This window comes from Neolamprologus multifasciatus, chromosome 8 (assembly GCF_963576455.1).
Source record: "Neolamprologus multifasciatus chromosome 8, fNeoMul1.2, whole genome shotgun sequence".
NCBI lineage: Eukaryota > Metazoa > Chordata > Actinopteri > Cichliformes > Cichlidae > Neolamprologus > Neolamprologus multifasciatus.
Window position 1 is genome coordinate 10,794,602 of NC_140446.1, and position 11,486 is coordinate 10,806,087.

The window sequence follows — 11,486 nt, forward strand, 5'->3', positions numbered from 1 at the left end:
TCTGGCTCCTTCTCTAGCTTTTTCCTCTTATTTTCATCATGGTTTTTTTTTTTAATTTACTCCCCCTTCCGTTGCTTCCACTTTTGTGCTTTCATATCCTCTCACCACTCAGTGTGCCTTCTGTTTTCCTGCTCTGATAAGGTTATTTTTCACCCTCTGCCCGTCCCACAGATTATCTCAAGGTTGTCTGTTTTGCCTCCCTGCGGGCTGACTTCCTCTCTCTGCCTCACTGTTCTCATCCCACTGCTCTAATGCTCACCATTATATCTCTATTATTCTCTCTTCTTCTGTTTTCAACTCTTCTTCTCTGTCACCACGGTCCCTCGACATCTTGCCCTGCCATGATCAGGCCTCCTGGCAGACTAGATTCTTCCTCTGTGTGTGTGTGTGTGTTCTGACTTGATTCCCTCTCTGCACCTGTTTTAGTGGTGATTGTGTGTGTTTGTGCGTCACTCTGCCCTGTCACAACATCACCGGGCCGACAGATGCTCTGTCTTCTCACAAGCCTTTCCTGAGTGCCACCTTATCTCTCTGTCCACATACACCTCCCCCCCTCCCACACACACAAACACACAACCTCCTTCCTCCTCTACAGGTCCCAGACAGCTGCCTGGACTAACTGTGCCTGAACAGCAGGTCCTGGCAGGGAAGATTTCTCCCCCCTGTTTCTCCCTTCCTCACCCAGTCCTCCCACTTCCAGCCTCCTCTGCTGGTCTTTTTGGCTCAAGCTGTCTCCAAAACAATATCCATTGTCAGTGGGAGGTTGGGGACATCGAAGGCCTCTTGGCGTTGGTTTCTAGGACTCTGCATATTCAGCCAGCTGCACAACTCTGTCGGCAAATACACAGACTGAAAAAAAAAAACCCTCTAGCTCTGGGGTGACAGTAGACTCGAGGACTTGAAGTACCAAACAACCAACCTTTTGATCTTCTTCTCAAAAATAGGTTCAAGCCTTTTAGTTGTGAATTATTCTGTTATTTCTCATATGTAAATGTAACCAAGTAGCTGTGGTCTGCCTATCTACCTCCAGTAAAAAAGTGATATCCAGGATAATCCTATCAACTAAATTTGATCTGATCAAACTCATTTTCAACTTTGGAATTTGGGGAATATGTTAGTCTGGGAAGAGACATCTAAGATACCTTTAATCAGCATTTTCATACGAATGAAGGCTTAAATGATCATCAGGGTTCAGTGTGATAAGCTTGAAATGCCATTTTAGTTACTAAATGCAAAACAACATTTGTAACACATTATGTTCCCCTAAAAATGATATTTTTAAATGCTGCATCTTATACTAAAGTGATTGCAGACAAGTATAATTACTTTCTCTTAAAACGTCTCAAAGCAAATTCAAAACAAAGAAAATTCCGCTTGCATATTTAGCATTTCCAGTTGGTCAAATCAAATTAGCCGTACAAAGACAGTGTTGATACTGCAGCAGATGCAGATGAGGACCGATGAGAAAATGTTGGAATTCATTACCCGAGTCTAATCCTTCCCACATATTTCTGTAACATTAGCCGATTATGTGTCAAGGAAACATAAAAGCTGAATATCCAACCGCCAAAGTTATGCTTCCATGTTTTAAGAGAGACAACCGCAAGGTAAATAAGGACTTTTTGACAGCCTCTGGTAATTGCACATTTTTCTATGCTGACTGTACTCCCTTAAAATTTTAATTAACAGAATCCCATTACATCCATCTTGAAGTTGCTCACAGTGAAAAGTCTAATCACTCAAACCAGTTTATTTGAGTGATTAGGTTTAGTTCACTCTCACCACTTTGATCACTATCATCTCCACATGAAGCAGGCAGCTGTTTTCAGACGATTGAGCACTACCTGCCTGTGCCGAATGGCACACAGACACAACTGACAAGTATTTGAAAGCTAAAGAGAACAAATAACAGTATTGCACGTTATTGGATTTTGCACTTGTTGCATCTCTTTGCAGCATATGGAAAATATCTCCAGTGATATTGTGATGTCGCCTGGTTCCTTTTGTAAAAACAGTAGAGATAATCTGTCTGCTGTGCACAGGGACTTTTGAAACAATGTTTTTTTTAAAAACGTTGACCTCTTGGCCAATTGCCACCATGTTTGCCTCTTCACTGTTGGGTGAGACAGGGCTGATTTCAAGAATTGGTGCTTCAGCCTCGCGTTTTACTGCAGAATCTGAAAGAAGAAAGCAAATGTTTCAGCAGAAACATTTGCAATGCAAAGCAAACATCTGCTGCCGAGTCGAGAGTGAAATGACAGAGATCAAAATGTTCAGATCCACCTGAGTGGGTGGCAGACCCCCTGGTTTTTGCTGCATGTGGCATTGATAAGTGTGGGACGGGAGGGCGAGGCTTAGAAATAGAGAAGACAGAGGAGCTGACATATTAAAGGAAAAATCCGCACACAAAAAATACTAATTCTTTTTTTCCAGTGCAAAAAAGTTAGAGGTATTTTTAGATGCCAAAAACTTCAGCTGTTAACTGATCTCATTGTAAATCAAGATTGTGTAGATCTAGTTTCTCTTTAAACCCAGTTCTTTGCAGACATTTTCCAACAATCAGAGAGGCAGAAGAAATCATTGCAGAAGAAGTGATGATCCAACTTTCCACAGCTGCTCCAAAAGGTTTTGTAAATCGCATCGTACTGCAGCTGCAGGAGGACCTGGTCTGTTTCAAACTGACAAGAAAAATCTTTTTAAAAAATTGATTCCTTTACTGCTGCTGTCTGCATCGCTTTTTTAGCTTGCACTTACAGCAGCTCACACCCACGCTCTGTGTTGTGTCAAACGTGGCCTGTGAAAATTAGGAAAAGTAACGTTAGCAGAAAGAAATGAACAGATGAATCACTCAAAGAAAAGTAAAGTGCGCAACTGTGATCATCGCAAAATTAGTCGTTTTATTGTGCGATAGCTGCAGCTATATCTGGGTCTTTAGCGTTGCACGTCTCTTATCGGCTGACATTGAAGGAGAAGAAGAGAAGGAGTGATTCTCTTCAGCTGTGGAGTGTAAGAGCAGGATATAATGCTCGATCACAAAGAGGGGACCTTGAGAGTGTAAAGGACCTTATCGATCCTTTTTACGAGCAGCAACATCCACCTCTCCATTACTCTGTCCCTCTCTCTCTCTCTCAGCTGCTGCTGCAGAGCAGAAACTGGCGTCTCCAGCCAACAGAGTGGAGACTCGCATCCTACACAACAAATGGCTGTGAGAGACAGAGGGAGAGGCTCGAATGCTGCACATTCAGTTTCTGATTCACTGTCTCACAACTTCACCTCACATTGGGCCTCATTCACAAACAGTGTGTTTGCACAAACGTGTGCCTAATCAGCACAAACAAATGTTTTACTCACAAATCCGGGATCCATCCGTGTTTTTGTGCCTGAATTGGTTGGTGCACGGCAAACGAACGTAGAGCTGCCTCAGACTTAGAAAATATAAACATATATGTTTTAACATATATGTTTATATAACATATATAACATATTACTTACATATGACTTAAAACACTTAAAAAACCTTTAATTTATTAAGGCAGTGGCCAAATACATAAAATAAACACAAATCCGTTGCCTTTCATCCTTGCTGGACGTCATCGCCGTCACCTCGCCACTGTTTCAACAATGTCCTACTTACGGATGTTTGTATAATCTGGTCGGTTATTCCTTTTTCCATAAACTTGTATCTTAAGCTTTTTCTTATATCTAAGTCACGGTCTGTGCATCAAGGATTCAGCATTTACCACTTCAGTGATTGCAACCCGAGTCTCTTGGTGTGTCTTTCCAGTTTCCACCTTAGACATTATTTCGGTTTCCTCAGTCCACAACTTTTTTTTTGCTTAAGTGACCTTTTTTTATCTTAGAACAGCTTCACAGCTTTCTCCGTGATCCACCTCTAGGCAAACACGTTTCCTTATATAAAGAAAAATGGGGCCACGGAAGTGTGCTGACTGCAAGTAACGTGCGTGCACCTGCTGATTTACAGTGATTCTCTAACGTGCACACGATAGTAAGAGCAAAATTGTCTGCTTTCGCACGATCCACACACCTGACTTTTGTGCGAGTGCTTATTTTGTGCACAAATTAAAAAGCACACACGGCGAATGAGGCCCTTTGTTTGTTTGTTCTTGTTGTTTTTTCATTTTTTCATCATAGCTCCTTGTCTTCATCTTAAGCCTTTTTTTCCTTAGTGATATTAAAAGTAGCCTTTTTCACATCTTTAATATAATAAAGCCGACAGGAAAAGTCTGTTGCAACATGAAAGATGTTCAAGTGACATCCTGTTACTATTAGAAGAATGAAAGGTTTATTTTTTGTGAAGGTTTTTTTTAGACATTGGCTTCTTTTTCGCTCATTTTCAGGTCAGAACTTGTACTTGATTATTTTCTCTTTTTTTATCGTTCAAGCATAAAAAAGCACTCAACTCAGGGGATGAGCCAGTGCTCTATTTAGCAAAGAACTCATTTTAAATTGTATCTTTAGGCAGTTTGTCAATAGTATTCTGTCACAATAATAAAACCTATTCCCCCCCTTTTTTTTGGATTGGCAAGATGGTTTCTGAAGAGCTATAAGACAAAAACTTATATCTCTGCATTGTTTGCAGTGTGTCATCAAAGGGTTAGAGGGGTGGATGGCTGTGGCTTAGAAGGTTGCGGAGTTCACATACTAATTGGAAGATTCATGGTTCAATCCCTGGTCCTCCTCTGCATGATGATATTGTGAGTGCAAGATACTAAACCCAATGAGTTCACTGAAGTGTGAATGTTAGATAGAAAACACTGCGGACGCAATTCTACAGTCCTACATCTTCTTGATACATATCTACAAACTAGTAGATGGTCTAGTACGTCTTGATGCATGCTCAATAGGGCGCGACTATGGCGCAGGAGGTTGGGAAGCGCATCTGTAACCGGAAGGTTGCCGGTTCGGTCCCCGGGCTCTCTGTCCTGGTCGTTGTGTCGTTGTGTCCTTGGGCAAGAGGGCACTTTACCCTACTGGTGTTGGCCAGAGGGGCCGGTGGCACGATATGGCAGCCTCGCCTCTGTCAGTCTGCCCCAGGGCAGCTGTGGCTACAACTGTAGCTTTCCTCCACCAGTGTGTGAAAGTGAATGAATAATGGAATTGTAAAGTGCTTTGGGTGCCTTGAAAAGCGCTATATAAATCCAATCCATCATTATTATTCAATCATCCAAGTAAGTAAATCCCAATCTGGATGTAGTGTTTTCAGTGGGAGAAACATTTCGTCACTCATCCAAGTGACTTCTTCAGTCTCAGCTGACTGCAGGTTTCCCCAACCTTATAAACAGTACATTGCACAATGACTGAAACTAACATCACTGAATGAACGATGGGCTGGGAGGTCAGTTCCTTGATCATTAATGTGCAAATTCTCATGACCATTGATCAACGAACTGACCTCCCAGCCCATTGTTCAGTGGTGCTAGTTTCAGTCATCGTGCACTCACCCACTGAAAACGCTACATCCAGATGATCAGAATCAACCTTTTGGGATGGTCTAGTGTGGTCTCAATGGAAGGGGTGGTTGTCAAGAAGACTTAATCAAGGGAAACAGAAAAGGCTGAGATATGACAAATTACACAAGAACTGGAAACAGGTCTTATGGTATGATGAACCAAGATGAACCAGTGGTGTTGGGGATCTTGTCAAAATTGATGGTATTATGAACACAGAAATGTGCCGTCAAATTTTGGCTACTATGCAATACCATCTGGAAGGCATCTGAGCAGTTTAATTTTGTGACATGACAGTGATCCCAAAACACACTGCCAATTCAGTAAAAGCATACCTGGATAGAAAACACACACAAACCATGGAGCGGTCGGACCTCAACATTACTGAAGCAGTGTGGGATTATTTTGACAGCGAACAGAACAAAAGGCAGCCGACATCCAAAGAAGAGCTTTGAATGTCCTTTAAGAAGCCTGGAGAACTATTTCGGAAGACTACTTAAAGAGTTAATAGTTAACAAGACATGTAAATGATCAGTGAACTGGTATTTAACAGTGCAACTTTTGAACTTGCCTGGCTTTTTCTGGAGAAGACACGCTCTGTAAAAGTACGAGAAACCCCTCTGTGTCTTTGAGCACGTTGACAAACTCTATAAACTCTTTGTCTGTGTCCCCAGGTCGTTCGGGCCAGGCGGTTGCAGTGCGAGCCAAGGTTTTCGGCTTCAACGTCATCTTCTACGACCCCTATCTGCAGGACGGCCTGGAGCGCTCGCTGGGCGTCCAGCGCGTCTACACCCTGCAGGACCTGCTCTACCAGAGTGACTGCGTCTCCCTGCACTGCAACCTGAACGAACACAACCATCACCTCATCAACGACTTCACCATCAAACAGGTGCATTACTCAAAACAAACGCAGACACGCGTTGCCCGCACACGTGTCACCCAGACAGAGCTGAACATCCCATTGAACAGCTGTGACCTGATGTGGGCTTAATGCGGTGCTATCTAGCAGGTAGACAAGTCGAGATGCTGGTATATTATTACTCTGTCAGCCTAGTGTCTGTCCTAAAGAGCATTATATCTGGCAGAAAGAGAAAGCGGGAAGAAAAAAAAACAGGGACTGGAAACAGCAGCATCCTTCCTGCCTGTACATTCCCTGCTCTTTATCTTAAGCTCCACCAAAGCTGGACACAAATTCATTCCTTTGCTCTGTCAAATGCAATTAGTGCCAGCCCACGGCTACAGCAAATATATCGACTAGGCTGCACAGTGTGAGGGAAAAGTGCTGCTCTCTGAGTCAATAACTGCACTCTGAGGCACTGCCTGGGGTGACACCTGCAGGGCAGCTGAGGAACTGCACAAGCTGGGGACGCATCTCCCTTCTGTCAATATCACCCCGCACTGTGACACACTCTCTCTCTCTCTCCCTCTCTTTGTCTTGTCCCTCGCGCTCCATTCTTCCTGAGTTACAGTATGTGAGGAGATGAAGAGGAGTGGGTGTAGGGTAATAGCCTAACCCAGTTAACTCTGTGTCTTTTCCAAAGCACAAGATTCTCAGCTGCCTCTTAAGTGCCGCAATGAAAGAACACTTTTCTGTCTTTCCTCACCCAGAATTTGGCAGTGGCTCTTAGCATTTAAAGTGGAAACGTGTGTGTGCATGTTTGTGTATTTTCTGTGTGTCAAAACCACCAAGGCCTAATAAAAGACTGCCTGCCAGCGTAAAGGCTTTTCATGCCCCTGGATTTCAGCTTTTGTCAACATTAAGGGATTACTTTCTTCTGAGCATATTCATTTGATTTTTTTTCCCCTCCCTCATACACTTTTTGTTGTGCCTTATTTTTCTCCCCCCGGTAAGCAGCAAGGGGTGGCGGCGCTACTTCATCTTTCAGCTCATCCCTCGTCCTTCATTTCATCTCCTTGGTTTGAACAAAGCCTGCTCTATATCCCACATCTGACAGCATTTGTCCCAGTTGCCTTTCTGTCTCCTAGATCTTTCAGGTGTCAGGTGAAACAGAGATGTCACCATTTTATTCCTTCTTCTTAATTTATGTCCTGTTTAATATGTCTTAAGACATATAATCCAGATTGATGCTCTCTTTTAGATCAAACACAACATTTGCCTGCCAGGCTGGCATACACACAAAAGTCCATACATGAGCTGTAGAAAAGCTGGCTTCATCTGTGCCTAGTGTTGACTTGTTTGCGTTTGCATGCCTTTTGCACTACAGATGCGTCAGGGTGCATTCTTGGTCAATACTGCACGGGGAGGTCTGGTGGATGAGAAAGCTCTGGCCCAGGCGTTAAAGGAGGGAAGGATACGCGGAGCTGCCTTAGACGTCCATGAGACCGAGCCCTTCAGGTAAATGCACACATGTGCCAAATCCTGGACAAATATAGGCAAGCAAAGTGATGGGTGTGTAGGAAGGGAAAGACAAAGAGACAGAAAACCTTTAAGAGATAAGACAAACAGGCAGGAACAATGGCAGATATAGTTATAATGAGATAAAAGAGAAATCATGTGCTTCTAAAAGGATCCTTCAGGGCCCTGCGTGTAATAGAATTGAGGAGATGGAGAGCTGGATTTATTCTTGTCAGAGCAAGTTAAAACCATTTAAAGGTACAGGTGTATGTTTGAGTTTGAAGAGAGTTGCAAAAAGAGGTGAATAATCTCCATTTTCTGGTATCCAAACACAACGATAACCCAAGAAAAGACCATATTTATATAGGATTATTAAAACAGACCTTCTTGGACATTTTTCCTTATGCTTTATTTGTGAGAAAGTGCCGGGGGCAAAGTGGTGAAAGGCCAAAACCTGGTGAAAAGGCATCAGTAAGTGTGTCATAACATGCAATCAGCTAATTAAGAGTGAAAGTGTACAGCTTAATTTGAAGTTTAATCAATAAATCTATAATTTCTTCATTTTGGCAAATGAATGAATGAGTTACAAGTACTGCTGAATTGATTTAATAACTATTCAAATGACATCTTGACACTTGTTGCTTTTGTTGTCAACTATAAACAAATGAATTCAGTTAAGTACTGGTGATATGAACAATTGGAAAATCTGGTAACAGCTTCATCATGAATATTAAATTCATAGTACACTGTTTAAAAACTGCTGTTTTACACCATCAAAATCCCTGCTCGAAACTTAAACTATACTGGTGACACTGGGTAACCAGTCTGAACTAATTGTAAATGAAGTAATTTCAGATTTATTCCCCAAAGCTCACCTGTTCCCCTTATGATTTGACACCGTGTTTTAGCTTTGAGCTATGAACTGCTTTCATCAGCTGGCAAACAGCTTGGTACGCGTCCCACTTCTCCACCATCCTAAGATCCGTGTTTTCCATCTCAGCGGGTAACTGGTGTTGTGTTGTTCACGCGTCGGGGGCAGTCAGAGAGTTTGGAGGCTGATTATTTCTGGACAGCTGCTCAGCTGAGTGGCTGCTCGAGAAGGCTGAAACTGAACCCGATGAATCTGGAGCTCATGCTCCGCTAACCCAGCATGTCAACGGGGGAGCGTTTCATAACTTTGGACCTCCGTCCCACGCGGCATGACACCGATTTCAGGACGCTGCTGACGCGTTGCAAAGCTTACACGCAAAGAACCAGGCTAGGTGTTACAAGGATGATGGAGGGGGAGGAGGCAGTTGATGCTGATCTGTTTTTGTGAGTCTCTTGAGAGGAAAGAGGCTGACAGAAAGGAAGTATCAAAGCAGCAGGAAGAAGATGGTGGCATCTGTGAATAACAGGATCTGACATTTTACCCCTCTGGCCATATTTCCAGACAACTGTCATGTAAACTGTACACAAATAGTTTTTAAAGGAAAAGAAATCGTTACAGTATCAGATGGTTTTGATATACAAGAATATGTTTTGTTATTGGCCTCAAAATAAAAATAATTAATTCTATGTTTTTATTTCTTTATAAGTTAGTTAGTGAAACCCTCCACAACATCCGGTACAGCCTGTTATTTGTTTTAATATAATTCTGCCATCATGTGCTTGTTGGAGAAAATGTGCATACTGTATTAATTTGACTGTGTGCTGTAGTTTTGCTCAGGGCCCACTGAAAGATGCTCCAAACCTGATCTGCACACCACACACAGCCTGGTACAGCGAGCAGGCCTCACTGGAAATGAGGGAGGCCGCAGCTACCGAGATCCGAAGAGCCATCACCGGTAAGCCGCCGCGTTTCAATTTTGTTGTCCAACATCCATCGAAACTAAACATCCACGGCTTCATTATGGAGGCCCACGCCTCGGTGCAGTCTCCCGCGTGACCTGTTGCACGTCTTTTCTTTCCCAGATGTCACATTTCCACTTCAATAGACCCTCGGCAGCCTTTATTAGATCTGGACCTCTTAATTGATGTCATCCTTAGCTTCACGACACAGAGCAGAGTGGCTCTCAGGGGCTGGCCTTGCCGCCACCCTGGCCAAAAAAAAGAATTTTAAAAAACTGATTGTTAAATGGTCCTAATTTGCATTTGTGTATCTAAGCCTGATATGTTTGTCAGTCTGAACTCATTAACACTTTGCATAGCCTGGCCGCTCATGCCCTGTCGTAGCCTTCGAGTGTGTCAGATTTATGCAGCTCTTTTAAACTGAACGCGTGTGCGCGTGTCTCGTGACAGGCCGTATCCCTGACAGCCTACGAAACTGCGTCAACAAGGAGTTCTTTGTCACTACGGCACCGTGGGCGGTCATGGATCAGCCAGGCGTTCACCCTGAGCATAATGGCGCTGCCTACAGGTAAGGACTGAAAATACAGCCATTATTTTCATTTTAAGAACAAGTTTTATCACCTGTGAGCTACACTAAAGTATCATAAACTAGAGCAATTTCCTTCGTTTGCTCCACCTTTATACAGTTGTAAAAGATGTCTTGATAGATCGGTGGAGTTTTTATAGGTTAGCTCACCACTCTTGTAGAGCCTAGCATCTCATCCGCTAACGCTTCCCCTTAGCAGCAGAGATAAATTCTGTCCACATTGTCCCACTCTTCGCCATTCTTGATCTCAGCATTTCCACCTCCATGTGCTTCTTTCACGCAGCCAAGTGAACCAAACTCTTCCAGGCGTAACAACCGGCATCCCCCAAGACAAAATTAATGCCTAGATCAGGACCAGGTAAATACGATCATCTGGGGCCAACAGCCTCCGGTTGGAGGTCCTGGATATAAGACCCTCTCACCTCCTGAGCTCACCTGATGTGTGTCCCTCCTGTAGTTCCCCTTCAGCACTTACCTGTTTGAATGAACACAGAGTAGAGATGGGTAGCAGTGAATGTGGGTTTTTGAGTGTCACAGAAAGCATGACATGAAACCATTGAGGTGCACTTCCATGGATGGAGTCATGCTTCGTGGTTTCCTTCTTATAGGTATTTGGGAATGTTCTTTCCAGCTATTTTCTCCTTCTCTGGTTGATGGATTTTACTGTGACTTCCACACCCATTTCCCCCCCTAACTAATGTAACATATTAGCTCTTTTCCACCAAACAGTCTCAGGAAGTCTGTGTTTCAGGAAGTATTAAGATAACTGCATTTTTTTTAAACAATAAAAGAAAATTGATGGGAAAGAAAAATATGTGGCTCATTGATAAATAGAACATGTGCTGCTTCTTTCATGAGAGGATTGTGTTTTCTCCTTTTTATATCAATTATGACCCAATCATCTTTAAATTAGGCACTAAAACTTTACGAGCTACGAGCAGATTATGTGCATTTATAGACCAAACAGTATCTTGCCTTTTTATTTTAATTACCATAATGAAACTGAAACCGTTTCATATTTAATCTAAGCTGAAGAACCAAATCAATGAGCACAAATATAAAAGTTTTATATTTGTAGCACTTTGGTCAAAATTGTTGGATGTAAAGTGCATTATAAATAAAGATGCTATGCTATGAGCAAGGCAAGAAATACTTTCCAAAGTATGTTGATTAATGTAATCCCTATAAACAGGAAGATCGCCTGGAGAGTTCATGCTCCACCAATGCCCACGTCCTGTTTTAAGGA

General features: G+C 42.8%; 1 protein-coding gene across 7 annotated transcripts in view; it reads left to right on the top strand.

Moving 5' to 3' along the window:
- Positions 1-11,486, top strand: part of ctbp2l (C-terminal binding protein 2, like) — a 97,048-nt gene that overhangs the window by 80,999 nt on the left and 4,563 nt on the right. For all 7 annotated transcript variants that reach the window (XM_085169926.1, XM_085169929.1, XM_085169928.1 and 4 more), the window contains 4 exons: positions 6,143-6,357; positions 7,694-7,824; positions 9,523-9,650; positions 10,105-10,222. In XM_085169926.1, coding sequence (XP_085026052.1) covers positions 6,143-6,357; positions 7,694-7,824; positions 9,523-9,650; positions 10,105-10,222 — 592 coding nt within the window. The remainder of the gene's footprint in view (positions 1-6,142; positions 6,358-7,693; positions 7,825-9,522; positions 9,651-10,104; positions 10,223-11,486) is intronic.